General features: G+C 38.1%; 1 protein-coding gene across 1 annotated transcript; it reads right to left on the bottom strand.

The window, feature by feature from the left end:
• Positions 1-18,412: 18,412 nt before the first annotated feature.
• On the bottom strand, positions 18,413-20,296 carry LOC111913726 (transcription factor RAX3). The gene is made up of 3 exons (XM_023909431.3): positions 20,012-20,296; positions 19,681-19,810; positions 18,413-19,564 (listed from the first exon to the last, which is right to left on the bottom strand). The coding sequence occupies exons 1-3, from the start codon at positions 20,145-20,147 to the stop codon at positions 18,760-18,762; spliced, it is 1,071 nt and encodes a 356-aa protein (XP_023765199.1). The 5' UTR covers positions 20,148-20,296; the 3' UTR covers positions 18,413-18,759.
• Positions 20,297-20,873: the final 577 nt, after the last annotated feature.

The raw sequence follows: 20,873 nt of genomic DNA, 5'->3' as shown, positions 1-20,873 counted from the left end.
TATACAAAAGAAGAAGATAAGACACCTAATGGCTCCATCTTCTCAAGAAGCTCGGGGAGTACCTCTTATTATTTCCCTGATAATACAAGTAATTTGAAAAGAGAGTAGCAACAATAAGTTGAGTGAGTACATAAGTCTTTATGTTTGAATGGGTGTCTTTGTATTTTGAATATGAAAACACTTCTAGAAAATCCCATCTTTTCTGTGGTATGTGAAAAGTAGTTTTATTCCCATAAAACTGTCTTATTTGTAAACCAATGTATTTGTAAAACTTGTATTTGAGAGTGTGTCTGGCTTCACTAGCTGTTATTGAAAACTATAGTATACCATTGTACTTTGCATATCGTAAACTGGTACTTTGAAGATACGTTTAATTATTTATACACTAACGTGTTGTTAATATCTTTTTAATGAGTTATTATAACCATACTAAGACATGAACGCCTGAAACAAACGCCTGATGAGCGCTTAAACCGTTGATAACAATTGCCACTCATTGGCGTGTATGCCTGACTGTAGCTAGCAGCCTGAGTACGGGGTTGTCAATCCCGATATAGATCTACACACAACTTGTTTCGATCCCCGAACTGGAGATTCAGGTTATAATGTCAGGGCTTTACTTTGGTTGTCTAAAATGAATTAAACAACCTGAATTGAATGTCTCATAAAAAGCATATAAACGTTACACGTATATTAGTTATGAAAACCCAATCATTCTGAAATAAATGATTTACAGTATGTTCTTGACTTAGTATCCCGAACATGTATTTGATAAGTGTAAACCCTTGATTTGTTTTGAATTAAAACCCTTGTTGTATGTAAAACAGTGTATTCATATGAATTATTGCTCTATGTATCATAAATTATACCTATTATAATTTATATGTACTTTATGAATTCGTAAATAAATATTTTTGCATGTAATCCTTTGCTCAACATGTTACAAAGGGTCATTAAACTGATGAAATAACTTTTATTGTTATATACATATACAAATTTTATATATAAGTAAAATTTGAACGACCATCGGACAAATAACTCGTACTATAAGTCCACATCCAAATAAGGAAAAGGACCTAGAAAGAATTATTAGTCCTAAGCCTTTTAAATCTTATTTATATTAAATTATATATACAAATATGTATATTTGAGAAAAACATAAGTTTATAAAAGAGTTCAATATTTGAAATTTTTTGATGCTTTAAAATCATTTTATCGTGATTTGAAATCATTTATTTATAACACAAAGTGTGACAACCCGAAATTTCCAATTGTATGAACATCATCTATTCAATAGAAGCTAGTTCAGGTTCTGTGATTTTCAAGTTTTTCCAAACAAGTTTGTGTACATTAGGGTTTATGTTTTAGATGATATCAGGAGAGTGGATACTCCTGGTTTTGTGAAACTTGGGCATTTCAAGTTTCATACTGTTACAGTCCAACATCAGGAATGAAAATATTTTCTGCCAAAATATTCCAGGACTATAAATAGTTTTCTGAATTAAATTAATTCATTATTCACAATTCCAAATAGAGAAAAGCCATATTCTCTCTGACGGATCTTCGGGTTTTCATCCCAGATTGTGAGTCTACTTTTCTATATGTGTTTCAATACTTGTTTAATGCATATTAGCAACAATAACATGTTTAGATTTCAAGATCCGGGAGTTTACCGCCCAAGATCGTTCTTGGGGAGTAAACTCCAAAATGGAACATTATGGCTTCCTAGTCCCAATTCCTTGTTATAAGACTTGTTTAGGAGTTAGGCTATTACATTTATGGATCAAAAAGCAACCAAGAACCATAAGTTCTAGGAGTTTACGGCCAAGGAACTCCCTTGGGCCGTAAACCCCTTTTCAAGGGCTTAAATGCCCTAAAACTCTCCCCAAATGCTTAAGGACCTTAACCACTTGTACTTGTGCTTGTTTAGAACACCAAAAGCCCATAAAAACCATAAGTTTTTAGGAGTTTACGGCCAAGAACCCTTCTTGGGCCGTAAACCCCATTTTGTGGGACAAAAACCATTCCAAGCACACCTAAGGCCTTTAGACAATTTACCTTGCACCTTTGGGACTAGAATAGAGAGAAGAACACATAGAAACAACTCCTTGGGAGGAGTTTACGGCCAAGGAACATGACTTGGGCCGTAAACTCCAAGTGAAGGCACCAAAGTGTGCCTCTTGCCCCCATTAGCCTTAGATAAAATCATGGATGCCATTCTTGATGTTTAAGTGCCTCAAATCAATTTATTTCCTAGAGTTTACGGCCGTAAACTCTAAGGTGAAGGACCTTAGGCCGTAAACTCCCTTATGGAGTGTTCTAAAGCCTTAAAACTACTTCATGCATTATTCCAATAAAGATAGGAGTGTTCTAGATGCAAGATAACACCACAAAACACCCAAAAACACCATTTGAGGAGTTCACGGCCATAAACCTATGAGTTTACGGCCGTAAACTCCAAGGTGAGGGGTTTGTTGGTTGGTGAACTCCTATACAAGGCCCTTTGATGTTTCAAACCCTTTTGCCTTGTCCCGTAGCAACTTAGATGCAACCATTTGAACCCTAAACACTCATAAAAGTGTTTAAATGTTTTCTAAGTGTCTTAACCTATTTATTTAAGTTATTATATGTCTAATTAGTTATATATATGTTTATTATATGATAACTAGGCTCGTGCGTGTAAACCGGTCTCTGTTTGCCACCTAGCACGGTAGCCGACACTGCAATTCAAACGACTCACCACAAGTGAGTTCATACCCCTTGAATCAACCTTTGAAATGATTTTAAGTGTTTTAAATACTTTATGGGGGGGAATACAAGTCAAATACTTATAGTTATTGCTTCAATCACATGTGATAGCAATTAATCACATGTGATTAATAACTAGGAAAACAACGATTTTTACCACTATTCAAACTGTTTTCAACTGCTTTACTATTGAAATGTTTTACAAACTGTTTTACTATCCAAACTTACTTATAGACTGTGATTCAATCAAATGCTTCTTATACTTAAACTGTTTTATCAACTTATGCTTTCAAAATGATTTATAGATCGACATCAAGTCAATCTTCTCTTGAAATTATATTTATGCTTCAAAATGTTTTATGAAAACTTATTTATGCTTTATATATATACAATTGCATGCCCATATATGTATAGATATATAAATAATGTTTAAAGGACTTAGGAAGGCCATCCGCCCTATTTCCTTTTCCTCGATTTGGATGTGGTCTGGTGGGATTTCGGGTGACCATCCGAAGGTCGTTTCCATATTACTTATATATCATATATACATATATAGACATAAAGGTACTTCCTTATTCATACTCATCAGTACATCATTAGCTGGTTACCATCGGGGTAACGCAGGATCATACATATACAGAAATACTAGAAACAATACATATACAGATATACTTGAAACAATACATATACAGATATACTAGAAACAATACATATACAGATATACTAGAAACAATACATATACAGATATACTAGAAACAATACATATACAGATATACTAGAAACAATACATATACAGATATACTAGAAACAATACATATACAGATATACTAGAAACAATACATATACAGATATACTAGAAACAATACATATACAGATATACTAGAAACAATACATATACAGAGATACAAGAAACAATACATATACAGATATACGAGAAACAATACATATACATAAATACGTAATAATTGTGATCCACTGTATCGGGCATGCCTTAAATGTCATGGCCCGAGTTGTAGCCAGAATTCTCTTGGAGGGAGAGCGTGAGTTTGCATATAGATCTATACTGGATTGACTATCCTACACCTTGCTGCTAGCTACAGCCGGACCTGCAGGTCTGCGGGTGCCAAACGTCATTTCTTATTACGACCGTTCATTATGTCGTTGATTACCAGTCGATAGCATGGTGCAATTTATCACATTATGCCTTAATATAAATTCGGTTTAACGTAGTAGTATTTAGTACTGCAGTAGTCTTATTATACAAAGCTACAGTACTACAATGATTTACCCATTACATATTTTAGTGATAATCTCACTTAAGCATTAGTGTACAAACTATATTTTTAACAAATGATAGTCATACTTGGGTAATTACACACTTTTACAATAGACAAGTTTACAAAACAGTGTAGCCTTGGTAGAAGGTTACTTTTATAGAAAATATAGGATTTTCTGAGAGATTCAAACTGTTATAAACACTTTCAAACATTTGCTTACATTTTTACGAACTTATACATTGAGACAGGTTCAAACGTTTTTACAAGAAACATTGACACTAAAATACTTATGAACTCACCAGCTTAATGCTGATAAACTCTTTCAAAATAACTTGTATTCTCAGGTCATCAGTAGACAGGTACCGAGGCCAGCTTTTTAGAAGATGGAGTGCATTCAAGACTCATCTCATATTATTTTGTGTTTCATTATTTTTGGTGTCTATAACTGTACAGAACACACTTGTATTAAAATTATATATTTAATGCAATGGATGATGTTGTTTGCTTATTTACACTTACTGTGTTGTGATACTATACATGACGTCCTCCGCCCCGGAACGTTTCCGCCATTCTTGGTTTTGGGGTGTGACAGATTGGTATCAGAGCATTGTTTATAGTGAATCAAGTATATCAACCCATAAAAGATATACTAATCTATAAACCCAAAAGGGACTAAAACACTCTGACCAAGAGTCTATACTTTAAATAATAAAATATTTAATTAAGTATACTAGTCTACATTATACAAAAATCAGTGTCACAATGACAAGAACAAAAGTATTACGATTGTTGAATATCACAAGTGAGCTCGGGGATGTATGGTCAGTCCTGGGAATGGCATAGCCTGATCAACTATGCTGGTCCTAGGAGTGATTAGCATATGCCCTAGAATGGTTGTGATATGTTAACAAGTCTAAAAACTTACCAACAATACCACAAGAGGATCAGTAGAACTTAGAACTTAAAATACTATAGGAGTATCTTGTGCTACTAGTTACATGTATACTATATTCTTATACCTCTCTTCTCGCGTAGATCTAAATGGCTGGATTCCATCATGGCGACCCGTACTTTCCTAATGAAGGCAATTCCGGATGGATCGATGAAGAGCCCGAAGATGATCATCCAATCCCTTTGGATGATCACTTAGCAGAAGGCTTTTCAGATGGATCTGACTCCGAGCCTGAAGTCAACAACCTACCGCTAGTAGGTCAAGCCCCAAACGACAACCCTCGACCAGCGTTTCCAGGCCCTACTCCCATGTGGGCAAACAATCTGAATCGCTGGAGTGATGAGCAGGGTCAGCCCTTACCATACTTTGGGGACCGAACCTTCTACAACATTAGCGATGGTGGCCCTGCTGACAGAGCTCTGCCGGTGATCATCCGCAAAATAGCTCGTAATGTCGAGCAAGGTCGAGCAGCCATCGACCGGGTCATGGAGATTGATGCCAATTCAGGTGTCAATACAGTCAGCATTCGCCGTCTTGAAGAAGACATGGAACGGACCCGGAGAACCAACGAAACTCTGCAGCAACAGCTAGCTGCCTCCCGTGCTGAAGTCTTAGAACTTCGAGCTCGTCAGAGAGCTCAGGACCGACACCTTCAAGAGGTGTTTCATCAAATGTCCGACCTCAGGGATCGCCCGAGGAATTCCCATCGCCATAAAATGATGTCTAGTACATCTCTGTCTTTTGAATTAGGGATAGCCTTGAACTTATGTGCTCTAAGTAGCACTTGTCTGTAAAATATTCCTAACTTTCGGTACTCTAATTAGGAATATATGACTGTCAGTATTGTCCTTATGGTATGATGTAAGACCTACTGTTAGGTCGATTTTTCCTTGAACTTATTACATCAGTAATACCCGTACTATTGAAATCTATATAATCTGTGGGAAAAATTTGTACACTTGTGTATTCCTACTAATATTTCTTAGGTGATTTCAAACACTCATTCAAACGGTTGGGCTATGGTTATTTAGTCCATGGGTCACTCTCACTTTGCTTACAAATTGATTCTTATCATCCTTCTTGTTTTTATGAACTTATAGCTGAAGGATGCCTCCTCGCAAATCTCCCAGGAATAGGAATAATCCTGTACCTCCACCGCCTCCACCACCGGCAGTCATCGATACTGCAGCCCTGAATGCTGCCGTAGCTGCAGCAGTGGCTACTGCCATGGCTCAGTATCACTCATCGGATGCTAGCAGAGGTGGAACCCCTGTTGAATCTATCCCAGTTGAAATCCCTGTGCGCTCGAGGGAGTGCTCTTACAAGGATTTTACAAACTGCAAGCCGAAGCCTTTCTATGGCACCGGCGGAGTCATTGCTCTCTCGCAATGGTTCGAGAAGACTGAATCAGTCTTCAAAATCTGTTCGTGCCCTGTAGCATTCAAAGTAAAATATGCCGCGTGCACCTTCGAGGATAAAGCCCTAACGTGGTGGAACGGCCACGTCAAAGCCCTAACTCTCGTCGTGGCTAACGACATGGGCTGGGCAACAATGAAGGACCTCATGACTGAGGAGTACTGCCCTAGGGGCGAAGTCCAGAAGTTAGAACATGAACTCTGGAATCTGACAATGAAGGGCACCAACGTGATCGCTTACACTGCCCGCTTTAGCGAACTGGTGGCCCTATGCCCCAATATGGTTCCCACTGAAGGGAAAAAGATTGAGCGGTATATATGGGGGCTAGTGCCTCCGTACCAGGGGAACGTCTTAGCATCCAACCCTGCTACTTTCGACAGTGCCAAGCGATTGGCACAAAGACTTATTGACCATGGAGTCAAGACCCCTGCAACTACAACCACATTAGCCGTCCCAGAACCTTCCAAACCCGCTGGCAACAAGCGGAAATTCTGGGATGAGAAGAAGAAACAACGAGCTTCAAAGAAACAACAAATCATAGCAGTACATACTGCGATAGCCCCTACTGCTGTTACTGCTCCGGGGAAGCAGTATTCTGGAAGTTTGCCGAAGTGCAATAAATGCAACTTCCACCACCACGGCGCCTGCCGTGAGATGCAGTGTAACAACTGCCACAGAAAAGGACACACTGTCCGATTCTGTAAGTTCCCGGCGCAACCGATCTCCCAAGTTCCTGGCTCAGGCGCGAGCCCAACTTGCTATGGATGTGGCGAATCAGGCCACTTTAAAAGGGACTGCCCTAAGGCGAGGAATACTGGAGGAGCAGGGAGGGTACTAGCAATAGGCCACGGGGAAGCAGTTGCTGACCCGACGGTGGTGACTGGTACGTTCCTCCTTGATAACTCCTATGCATGCATTCTGTTCGATAGTGGAGCGGAGCGAAGCTTCGTAAACCACAAATTTGCTCGCATGCTTAAGCAACAACCACACGCACTTAATGAACAATTCACAGTAGAAATGGCCAATGGGAAAACTGAAAGTACTAATAGCATATACTTAGGTTGTCTTCTAACCTTAGATAACCATTCATTCCCAATTGACCTTATGCCGGTCTCAATAAAAAGTTTCGACGTTATTATCGGCATGGATTGGTTAAGTCTTCATCGAGCCGACATCATGTGCTATGAGAAACCAGTCCGTTTAAACCTCCCATCTAACGAAACCCTTATAGTCTACGGCGACAAACCTGGTGCGAGTCTTCGCATTATTTCTAGTATTCAGGCACAGAAATATCTGCGCAAAGAATACCACGCATTTCTTGCTCACATCGTCGACACGAACCTAGAAACGAAAGAACTAAAGGACCTCCCAGTAGTGAGCGACTTCCCCGACATTTTTCCAGAAGAGTTACCCGGGTTACCTCCGCAACGACAAGTCGAGTTCAGAATCGACTTGGTCCCAGGAGCTACCCCAGTAGCCAAGTCGCCCTACCGTTTAGCACCAGCCGAGATGCAAGAACTCTCTGGTCAACTTAACGAACTACTCAGCAAGGGTTTTATAAGACCAAGTTTCTCACCTTGGGGAGCACCGGTCTTGTTCGTTAAGAAGAAAGACGGATCATTCCGTATGTGTATTGACTACAGGGAACTCAACAAGTTGACGATCAAGAATCGTTACCCTCTGCCGCGCATAGATGATCTATTCGATCAACTGCAAGGGGCGAGCTATTTTTCCAAGATTGATCTGAGATCCGGATATCACCAGTTACGAGTGCTCGAGGAGGATGTGCCAAAGACAGCCTTCCGAACTCGTTACGGACACTACGAGTTCGTGGTGATGCCATTCGGATTGACCAATGCGCCCGCAGTCTTCATGGATCTGATGAATAGAGTATGCCGACCTTACTTAGATCAATTCGTCATCGTTTTCATTGACGACATCCTGATCTACTCCCGAAGTAAGAAAGAGCATGGAGATCATCTGCGACAAATTCTAGAGACTTTACGAAAGGAGAAACTTTATGCGAAGTTCTCGAAATGTGAATTTTGGATCCGAAGAGTCGAATTCTTAGGACACGTGGTTAGCGAAGAAGGAATCCACGTGGACCCATCCAAAATAAAAGCCATTGAGAACTGGTCAGCACCAAAGACACCTACAGAAATTCGCCAATTTCTAGGTCTCGCTGGCTACTACCGCAGATTCATTCAGAACTTCTCCCGAATAGCGAAGCCTCTTACGACCCTAACCCAGAAAGGCGTGGCCTTCGACTGGGAAGAGAAGCAAGAAAGAGCGTTCCAAACGCTCAAACGAGCCTTGTGCACCGCGCCAATACTATCCCTTCCGGAAGGAATAGAAGACTTTGTAGTCTATTGCGATGCATCCAATCAAGGACTCGGATGTGTTCTGATGCAGCGAGGTAAGGTCATCGCCTACGCCTCGAGGCAGTTGAAGACACATGAGGTTAACTACACGACCCACGATCTTGAACTAGGAGCAGTAGTTTTTGCTCTGAAGATCTGGAGACATTACCTGTATGGAACGAAGAGCACTATCTTTACCGACCACAAGAGTTTGCAACACATTTTCGATCAGAAGGAGCTCAACATGAGACAACGACGGTGGGTCGAGCTACTCAGTGATTACGAATGCGATATTCGTTATCATCCGGGTAAAGCCAACGTAGTAGCAGATGCCCTAAGTCGGAAAGAATATTCTGGTCGCAAGGTCAAGTCATTATCCATAACCATCCATTCACACTTGACTAAGCAAATTCAGGCGGCTCAACTAGAAGCCATGAAACTTGAAAATGTGTCGAGTGAATCCCTTAGGGGAATGGACAAGAACTTCGAAGCCAAGGGTGACGGAGCTTTATACTTCATGAACCGGATCTGGACACCGAAACACGGTGGTTTCCGAGACTTGGTCATGACCGAGGCGCACAACACTCGGTATTCCGTCCACCCAGGTTCAGATAAGATGTATCTGGATCTGAAAAAGCTATACTGGTGGCCTAATATGAAAGCAGAGATTGCTACCTTCGTGAGTAAATGCCTTACTTGCGCGAAGGTTAAGGTCGAGTACCAGAAGCCCTCTGGTTTACTGCAACAACCAGAGATTCCAGAATGGAAGTGGGAGCGGATCACTATGGATTTCATAACCAAGTTACCCAAGACAACGGGTGGACTTGACACCATATGGGTCATCGTTGATAGATTGACCAAGTCTGCACACTTCCTGTCTATCAAAGAAACAGACAAGATGGAGAAACTTACGAGAACATACATTAGGGAAATTGTACGGTTGCATGGTGTACCTATTTCCATTATCTCCGATAGAGATAGTAGGTTCACCTCAAGATTTTGGCGATCCCTACAACATTCCCTAGGAACGAGGCTGGATATGAGCACAGCCTACCATCCACAGACCGACGGACAGAGTGAGAGAACCATTCAAACATTGGAAGACATGTTGCGAGCCTGTGTGATTGATTTTGGGAAGGCATGGGATACTCATTTACCTCTTGTTGAATTTTCCTATAATAACAGTTATCACACAAGCATCAAGGCTGCTCCATTCGAAGCTCTCTACGGCCGCAAGTGCAGATCCCCCCTGTGCTGGGCTGAGGTTGGTGATACCCAATTAGCGAGAGGGCAAACTTCCGACAGTACTCTCACTGGTCCGGAAAATCATTCGGGAAACGACAGAGAAGATCGTTCAAATCCGTGAACGATTAAAAGCCTCTAGAGACCGACAGAAGAGCTACGCCGATAAACGAAGAAAACCTTTGGAATTTCAGGTGGGAGACCGAGTCCTTCTCAAAGTCTCACCCTGGAAAGGCTTGATACGCTTCGGCAAGCGTGGGAAGCTTAATCCTAGGTACATAGGGCCTTTCGAGATTCTTGCCAGAGTCGGCCCCGTAGCTTACAAACTAGATCTACCCGACACACTGCGTAACGTACATTCTACATTCCACGTATCTAACTTGAGAAAGTGTCTGTCTGACGAGACTCTCGTAATCCCACTCGACGAGATCGAGATCAACGAGAGCCTCAACTTCGTGGAAGAACCTGTAGAGGTCATGGACCGTGAGGTCAAGCAGACAAAACAAAGCCGTATCCCTATCGTGAAGGTTCGCTGGAACGCCAAGCGAGGACCGGAATTCACTTGGGAACGCGAGGATCAGATGAAGTTGAAATACCCTCATCTTTTCGCTTGATTGTTTGTAACTTTCATTTGCTTGAATTCTAATTTCGGGACGAAATTCCCTCTAACAGGGGGATGATGTGACAACCCGAAATTTCCAATTGTATGAACATCATCTATTCAATAGAAGCTAGTTCAGGTTCTGTGATTTTCAAGTTTTTCCAAACAAGTTTGTGTACATTAGGGTTTATGTTTTAGATGATATCAGGAGAGTGGATACTCCTGGTTTTGTGAAACTTGGGCATTTCAAGTTTCATACTGTTACAGTCCAACATCAGGAATGAAAATATTTTCTGCCAAAATATTCCAGGACTATAAATAGTTTTCTGAATTAAATTAATTCATTATTCACAACTCCAAATAGAGAAAAGCCATATTCTCTCTGACGGATCTTCGGGTTTTCATCCCAGATTGTGAGTCTACTTTTCTATATGTGTTTCAATACTTGTTTAATGCATATTAGCAACAATAACATGTTTAGATTTCAAGATCCGGGAGTTTACCGCCCAAGATCGTTCTTGGGGAGTAAACTCCAAAATGGAACATTATGGCTTCCTAGTCCCAATTCCTTGTTATAAGACTTGTTTAGGAGTTAGGCTATTACATTTATGGATCAAAAAGCAACAAAGAACCATAAGTTCTAGGAGTTTACGGCCAAGGAACTCCCTTGGGCCGTAAACCCCTTTTCAAGGGCTTAAATGCCCTAAAACTCTCCCCAAATGCTTAAGGACCTTAACCACTTGTACTTGTGCTTGTTTAGAACACCAAAAGCCCATAAAAACCATAAGTTTTTAGGAGTTTACGGCCAAGAACCCTTCTTGGGCCGTAAACCCCATTTTGTGGGACAAAAACCATTCCAAGCACACCTAAGGCCTTTAGACAATTTACCTTGCACCTTTGGGACTAGAATGGAGAGAAGAACACATAGAAACAACTCCTTGGGAGGAGTTTACGGCCAAGGAACATGACTTGGGCCGTAAACTCCAAGTGAAGGCACCAAAGTGTGCCTCTTGCCCCCATTAGCCTTAGATAAAATCATGGATGCCATTCTTGATGTTTAAGTGCCTCAAATCAATTTATTTCCTAGAGTTTACGGCCGTAAACTCTAAGGTGAAGGACCTTAGGCCGTAAACTCCCTTATGGAGTGTTCTAAAGCCTTAAAAGTACTTCATGCATTATTCCAATAAAGATAGGAGTGTTCTAGATGCAAGATAACACCACAAAACACCCAAAAACACCATTTGAGGAGTTCACGGCCATAAACCTATGAGTTTACGGCCGTAAACTCCAAGGTGAGGGGTTTGTTGGTTGGTGAACTCCTATACAAGGCCCTTTGATGTTTCAAACCCTTTTGCCTTGTCCCGTAGCAACTTAGATGCAACCATTTGAACCCTAAACACTCATAAAAGTGTTTAAATGTTTTCTAAGTGTCTTAACCTATTTATTTAAGTTATTATATGTCTAATTAGTTATATATATGTTTATTATATGATAACTAGGCTCGTGCGTGTAAACCGGTCTCTGTTTGCCACCTAGCACGGTAGCCGACACTGCAATTCAAACGACTCACCACAAGTGAGTTCATACCCCTTGAATCAACCTTTGAAATGATTTTAAGTGTTTTAAATACTTTATGGGGGGGAATACAAGTCAAATACTTATAGTTATTGCTTCAATCACATGTGATAGCAATTAATCACATGTGATTAATAACTAGGAAAACAACGATTTTTACCACTATTCAAACTGTTTTCAACTGCTTTACTATTGAAATGTTTTACAAACTGTTTTACTATCCAAACTTACTTATAGACTGTGATTCAATCAAATGCTTCTTATACTTAAACTGTTTTATCAACTTATGCTTTCAAAATGATTTATAGATCGACATCAAGTCAATCTTCTCTTTAAATTATATTTATGCTTCAAAATGTTTTATGAAAACTTATTTATGCTTTATATATATACAATTGCATGCCCATATATGTATAGATATATAAATAATGTTTAAAGGACTTAGGAAGGCCATCCGCCCTATTTCCTTTTCCTCGATTTGGATGTGGTCTGGTGGGATTTCGGGTGACCATCCGAAGGTCGTTTCCATATTACTTATATATCATATATACATATATAGACATAAAGGTACTTCCTTATTCATACCCATCAGTACATCATTAGCTGGTTACCATCGGGGTAACGCAGGATCATACATATACAGAAATACTAGAAACAATACATATACAGATATACTAGAAACAATACATATACAGATATACTAGAAACAATACATATACAGATATACTAGAAACAATACATATACAGATATACTAGAAACAATACATATACAGATATACTAGAAACAATACATATACAGATATACTAGAAACAATACATATACAGATATACTAGAAACAATACATATACAGAGATACAAGAAACAATACATATACAGATATACGAGAAACAATACATATACATAAATACGTAATAATTGTGATCCACTGTATCGGGCATGCCTTAAATGTCATGGCCCGAGTTGTAGCCAGAATTCTCTTGGAGGGAGAGCGTGAGTTTGCGTATAGATCTATACTGGATTGACTATCCTACACCTTGCTGCTAGCTACAGCCGGACCTGCAGGTCTGCGGGTGCCAAACGTCATTTCTTATTACGACCGTTCATTATGTCGTTGATTACCAGTCGATAGCATGGTGCAATTTATCACATTATGCCTTAATATAAATCCGGTTTAAGGTAGTAGTATTTAGTACAGCAGTAGTCTTATTATACAAAGCTACAGTACTACAATGATTTACCCATTACATATTTTAGTGATAATCTCACTTAAGCATTAGTGTACAAACTATATTTTTAACAAATGATAGTCATACTTGGGTAATTACACACTTTTACAACAGACAAGTTTACAAAACAGTGTAGCCTTGGTAGAAGGTTACTTTTATAGAAAATATAGGATTTTCTGAGAGATTCAAACTGTTATAAACACTTTCAAACATTTTCTTACATTTTTACGAACTTATACATTGAGACAGGTTCAAACGTTTTTACAAGAAACATTGACACTAAAATACTTATGAACTCACCAGCTTAATGCTGATAAACTCTTTCAAAATAACTTGTATTCTCAGGTCATCAGTAGACAGGTACCGAGGCCAGCTTTTGAGAAGATGGAGTGCATTCAAGACTCATCTCATATTATTTTGTGTTTCATTATTTTTGGTGTCTATAACTGTACAGAACACACTTGTATTAAAATTATATATTTAATGCAATGGATGATGTTGTTTGCTTATTTACACTTACTGTGTTGTGATACTATACATGACGTCCTCCGCCCCGGAATGTTTCCGCCGTTCTTGGTTTTGGGGTGTGACACAAAGTTGTTGTGTTATACTTGTATTTCCCCCCTTAAAACAATAGAAATTATGAAAATACGGGGGTATGAACTCACTTGATAGGTGGTAATTCGGACAGAGTTTCATTTCACAAAAAGGAGTTTATTTGTCGAGAAACCGGCTCAAATCGGGTAGAGTTTTGACAGGAGAGAGGATGAATTCTCGAGAATTTCGGGGCTTCACAGCTTACTTCGGGCTCGAGTCTTGATAACGGGGCTTTAGGGGCTGTATATGAGCTTAAGGGAGTGGAAAAGGTGAAAGAGGGTAAAATTTAGGGTGAAAAAGTGAAATTTCTTCGGAACCCTCGCATGTTATATATAGCCCGAAGGCTCGGACCTGAAGCTGTGCGAGGGTGACACGCGTTTGACAGATAGCGAAGCGAGGGCAGTTCTTCGGACCGGAGGCTCACTGCTGGCTGGCTCGGATTGGACCAACCCTCGGTCCAATGGAAAGACGACGCGTGCGAAGGAGGCTGGTTCGAGGCGTGCGAGGGGTGTGCGAGGAGCATGCGAGGGTGAGGTCCGGTGTGTCTCATGCGACACTGTCCGGTTCTTACTGGACCTCGGACTTGGTCGAATCAGGAGGCGACACGCGAGACATCGGTCCACTCAGCAGCTGACATGTGGAGGCCTCGCATGAGACAGTGACGTGGCAGTTACTGTTCATGCGAATATTCTCGGTTTTTGGTATTTTTCTTTATTTTTTTTTGCCAAAACTTGTAAAATTCATAACTTTTGCATACGAACTCCGTTTTTGACGTTCTTTATATGCACGCGTAGGAAAAATTATGCTCTACGACTTTCGTTTAGACTTCGTCGGCTAATTTTGAATTTATATTTAATATTATTATTTTAAACAGACCGGGACGTGAATCCGTTATAAATTCATAACTTCTTCATACGAGGTCCGTTTTTGTCTGTCTTTTTACCGTTGTACTACTAATGACGAGACCTTCAATTCTCGTTTAGGTTGTGTCGACTAAAAACCACTCGATCTTTATTTCGAGTTTTTAGCTGTACACTGCTATACTGAAACTTAGAAAAATCATAACTTCCTCATACGAAGTCAGATTTTGGCTTTCTTTTTATGAAAGTTCTCGGTTTAACATAAACTATAACTTTCATTTAGATTGTTAAGGCTAGAAAGCATTTTATTAAAAATTCAGTTTTTACACTGAATAGTGTTTTGCCGGTTTTGTCGCGGATTTTCGATTGGTCATAACTTCTTCGTTATAACTCGAATTTTAGTGTGCTTTATATTTTTGGAAACCCTGTTACAATCTCTATCACTTGGTTCAAACCAATTGAAATTATTTAATAATTTATTTTTGAGGGTCAATTATGTAAATATACATAGTATGCCAAAATTTCTCTTTATTTATTTAAAAAGAAGTACAAATTGACCTACACTATTACATAAGTTTGAAATAACGGTTTGTTACAAATGGAGCACTTGGACTCAATGGATCTCTGGGGGTTCATGGAGCATGTAAGAAAGGAATAGATCATCTAATAAAGGAGCAAACCCAGCCACAAAGGAACAAATCGTCAAAAGGGGGTATAGAGCACCCTGAAGAGGTTTAGAGCTCTTGGGAGTGGAATAGAGGAACTTTATGTATTATTGTGCCATTTGGTTAGCTGTTGGGCCAACTTGGGTGTTGATGAAGATGGAAAGATCAAAGTGTATGATCTTCTCTACACGTACCCACCACCAAGAGTAAGGTATAAAGAAATGCTAGTTTCCTTCTTGTATACTTTGTTCTTTAAGCTTTTAAGCGCTTAACAAAAAAATCACTAAAGGAAGCACCAAATCTAGACAACTAACTTCAGAATGTAGAGAGTGAGAGATAGAGAGGAAGCTATATGGAGAAATACAAGACCAGAAGCCTAGCAACTTTCAATCATAAAACTTTCTTATATATCCGATGCATGCTAAAAGGCTACACCTTATTTTAATCTAGAGTAATACTTAAAAAGGGAGGAATGGGATAGAAAACATAGAAGTTGAGAAACAACCTCCATACTCTCTTAAAAGTTATGGCCAAATGGTCAAAAGAAAAGGACAAAAGTTAGGCTAGTTTGTTAAACTAAGTAAGCCAACTAATTAGTTAAGTCATGGTTTACCAAATTGTCCAAAACATCTGTACATAACTTATTAATCATACCATATGATGTAATAACTAATTTGCCTTTACTTTTATTATTATTTTCATAAAACACTAATTTTATCTAATCAAATACAAGAGTTGAATCTATTTATTAATAATCAAATACTCAATAAATATTCAATAAGTCTCAACTTGATTAAGGTGTGACCATACAGGATCATATGTTGTTAACAATATCACTCAATAATGATTCTTGAGAATGTAGATCCAATAGGACGTAGGTCACCTTGACCGAACCATGTAAATATTGTATATTGTGTGCTTTTGGCGTTTCTTGTTATCCGCTTTAGTTCCTAAGACGGGTTGACGGCGGAGCGACAACAGGCCGGGAGCCTATAGACTCGTGTTGACGACGAAATGGCAAGTAGGCCATACGTCTAATACACATATTATTTGTAGATCTACGACAAGTCATGAGCCAATTGGTGGATTTGCAAAAGGTCGTGAGCCATTATTTGTATGCATGTATATATATTATGATATATGTAATTTTTGAGAACTCATTAAGCTTTATGCTTACCCAGTTGATTACAAATGATTTAAGTTACTTTTTTGGATTGTGAGGAGGCAAATGCTCGAACATATACATGTATTACATTTTCCACATTATTTAATTATACTCCAACTTAAGTTAAATATTGCTAATAAAAATGAAAATTTTATCATAAAAAAATCGGTGACGTTGCATTACCTTTCGTATATTGGCATTTTTAAAGGTTTAACATGATTCATACCTAGATACTAGACAAAAAATGAATTGTAAACATGTTTACGTAATTTACATAATAGGTTCTTATCCAACATTATATTTACAAGAATGGTGCATATGTTTAAAAAAAATCACATAAATGCACATTCCATCTAACAAATTTACAAAAGTAAGGGTTGGTTCCTGCATAGAAAATAAATTATGAAAAAGATCCCTATAATTTCCAAAATAGGTTCATATGTAAAAAAAAATTACAGAAAAGTTTCATGTATAAATTTCTTTTTTATAGAAGAGTTTGATGTTTTTAAAAGTTTTGTATTTTGATAGGTTTGGTCTATATGTAGAAAATAAATTACAAAATCGATCCATATAATTTATAGAAAAGATCCATATGCATATTTTTTTTTCAGAGGATCCAAACATATGTTTAAAACAATTAAAAAAGTAGTCTTTTTAATGTAAAATTTCCAGATTAACCCCTCTCTCCTCTCCTTCAAAAAGGGAATAATATCACCTAATAGTAAAGGACCTTATTATTACAAAGAAAAATGGGAACAACCCCATTTTTGGAAAAAAAAAAAAAAAAAAAAAAACTCTTTCCCAAGGTATTATGTAAATTTCAAGAGATATATCAAAAACATGTAAGTTCATATTTTTATTCCTTTGTGTCTTTGTCACCGTTATATCATATTTTTATCCCTTTCTGTCTGTCATATTTTTATTCCTTTGTGTCTGTCTAATTGTTATATTTAACTTTGATGATGTTTTAATGGTAGTTGATTGTTAGAAGTTAGTTATTATACTTAGTAATTTGTCATGTATGTTAGGGATCAAGAATGGCGCAGGCTAAGCTTTGCATAGATGTATTGTTCTTCTTTACTTGGCAAGTTAATGAAAGATGCACGTTTTCATCGTCCTTCACTTTATTTATCAATTTTGAACATTCATCTACGATGAAATGAGTTGCACGTATACGGTTGTTTGTATGAAACATGTAAACATGTAGTATTGTTGATTTGTGCTCATAATCCCTTATGAGCACAAATCCATAGGAAAAGTTAAGATAAATCCATAGGAAAGCACAACTCCCTTATTTGTGTGTGTGTGTGTTAAGGGAGTTGGAACGAAACTCATGTTTTTTTTAAGCTAAGGTATTGCAAATGTTCTTGATTGGATAGAGTCAAAGCTTGATTCTAATACAAGGAAACACCAGCAATACAACATTGCGCATATACACTGGTGTCTTCAAATACAACTCAGTAATTACATGCATTATTTATTTTTACGGTAGGCAGATAGATGTTACCTGTTGAAACAAAATTGACAATGCATTGGTAATAATCCTAATTGATCAATGGGAATACCATTTATGCTACAAATCCCATACACTTATTGCCAAATACGAATGGAATCTTTTTTTAGGGTTCCTAGAAGTCATTAAAGGTATGGTGTGACCGACATGCATCTGAGTTAATATATAAATTAATTAAATATGTATGGTATACCTTTTCCAGGGGCAGGGGTACAGGATGAATTCACACATCCCAATATTCTGTCTTCACGTTGTGTTGAAGTTATCTTTTTCCACTAAATATTCCTTTCAAAGCTCCTGTTCTTATTAGATTCCTTTAACTTCTACAAACAAAAAAGAAAATGTACACCATAGTAAAGTTAAGATAAATTTAATTTAACACTGTCACAAACAATATAAACACACACACACAAATACACTTAGATAGTCATCAACACATTATGTTTGAAGCAATTCTCTCCAAAAACGGTTTGGAAACTATAGAAATACCAATTTAAACTTAAGCATTTGCCATCAAAGAATCATAAAGCTAGGGTTTTTATCACAGAAGCTGCATGTCTGTTATTGAAGTCGGTTGTTAAAATCTTCATCATAAGAGCAATCTTGAAGTAACACCCCTTGCCGAATAAGTGATCTTTGATAATCGCATGAGTTCAAAACATTACCAGTAGTCGTACCACTAATTAAGGAGCTCATCTCGCCCCAATCCATGCTATGTCCACTTGTGACAACGCTGCTGCTTCCGCTTGCATTTAAATCACACAATTCACCGTATAGAAACTCCAACCCATTCAATTTTTGTGGGTTTGTAGTATAACACATATCCTCAAACACGGATGGGAAACTAACATTTTGCCCCTGCAGAATAGGCAAGATATTGTATTGGCTATTTAGCAACATTGAAGAAGATGAAACAGGAGAACCACTTGCAATTAAGTTCTGATTGTCTTGTGATGATGTCTGAAGATCAGTTGAAGTGTCAATGGGAAAGTCAGAGACCATGTTGGTGGATTGACTTCCATTATCATCAGAAGAAAATCTTCCTCCAAGCTTGATAAGTAGTTTCCGTATGGAAGCATGATCATCGACAAAGCACGGTTCTTGATTAGAGTAGGGCACAGGCGGCATCACCGGCAACTCTGGCCAATAAGGATCTTGGGAATTGTTGGTGTCGTTGCTTCTAACAACTATGGATGATGGAATATGTGATGGCGACCTTCCTTTCTTGATTAGTAACTCTCCCTTTCTACGATATATTTGTTCCTTTCGCTGCTTACCCAAGAGCTGCTTCTTCAGCCTTGTATTCCAGTAGTTCTTTATATCGTTATCAGTTCGTCCGGGCAATTGTGCTGCAATTATAGACCACCTGCTCATGCAAAAAAAAAAAAATGTTATGAATTCAAAAGCATACGGAAAAAATATGAAGTTTTTCCAAATTAAAGCCTACAAGCTGTTTCTTCTAATAAGCGCTTAACTAATTACCTGCTCCCTATGCTAACATAGAGGCTACAAATTATGCGATCCTCTTCTTCTGAGAAACCTCCATGTTTGATATTTGGCCGGAGGTAATTTAACCACCGGAGGCGACAACTCTTCCCACATCTTTTGAGCCCTAGTTATAGGTTAATCGACATGTGATTAACATGGTTACATAGAGTTCCTCATAAGTAAACCAACAATCGCAAAAAGAAAACAAGGCTCATATATTTACAGTCAAATTATTTGCCAGACTTTCTAATCGTGATCATGAGAAAATAAACAAAAATACCAATAGAAGTAAGTGTTATCATTGACATGAACATATATAAGTTACCGATTTTCTGAGGCAAAGCAATCCAGTTACCACCAGTGCCATGTTCTTCAATATATGCTTTAAGCTTAGCATCTTCTTCAGGAGCCCATGGACCTTTCTTTACATTGTCTTTGTCACAGCAAGGTGCTCGCCCCATATTCTTCTCGCTACCAGTTGCAGTTAATCAAAAGTATGGATGTCGCTATATTTCTTTCCTAGTTTTGATGCAAAACAGGAAAAATGATTATAGAAACTAGATTATAGTGAAGGAAAGAGATCTGGGAAAAGGAAAGGAATAAACATATCTCCTTGAGCAGCCATAAAATGTATTAAAAAAAAAAAACTGTATTTTTATATAGGGTGTGGTGTAAAGATTAGAGTAATTAAATGCCAGAATAGGGAATAGGTTTTTTTCTGCTTGTCTTTCATTGTAAAGAATCATTGTTAATACCTCAGGGCTGTTCATTTTGGAACTTTCCATCTTAAAAAAGTATTTATAAATTCGCTATCTATTGACACTAAATTCTTACAATGTTCAATCGCATATTCATGAGACATTATTTTATGTATAAATGACATTTTATGAGCAAAGTTATCTTATAATCAGGGATTTTTTTATTAAACTAATTTCTAAAAGGTATAATATAATATTATAATTAAAATTTTGTTACGTTAAATTAATACTATTCAGTCCGTTTGCCTTTGAATTCAGACTAACCAGTTATAGCTTATAACCTTTCAGGTTGTTTGAGAGATGATAATTTAATTTTAGGGTTTGTGTTAGAATCAAATAATGATTGCTATTTGGTTTGCATTGACATGGGAGGATTACTGTTTCGTAGAAGGTTGATTTAGGATAAAAGTAGAATCACAATATTGTGAA

Source organism: Lactuca sativa, chromosome 9 (assembly GCF_002870075.4).
Source record: "Lactuca sativa cultivar Salinas chromosome 9, Lsat_Salinas_v11, whole genome shotgun sequence".
NCBI classification, from domain to species: Eukaryota; Viridiplantae; Streptophyta; class Magnoliopsida; order Asterales; family Asteraceae; genus Lactuca; species Lactuca sativa.
This window is presented reverse-complemented; position numbering and strand designations above follow the sequence as displayed.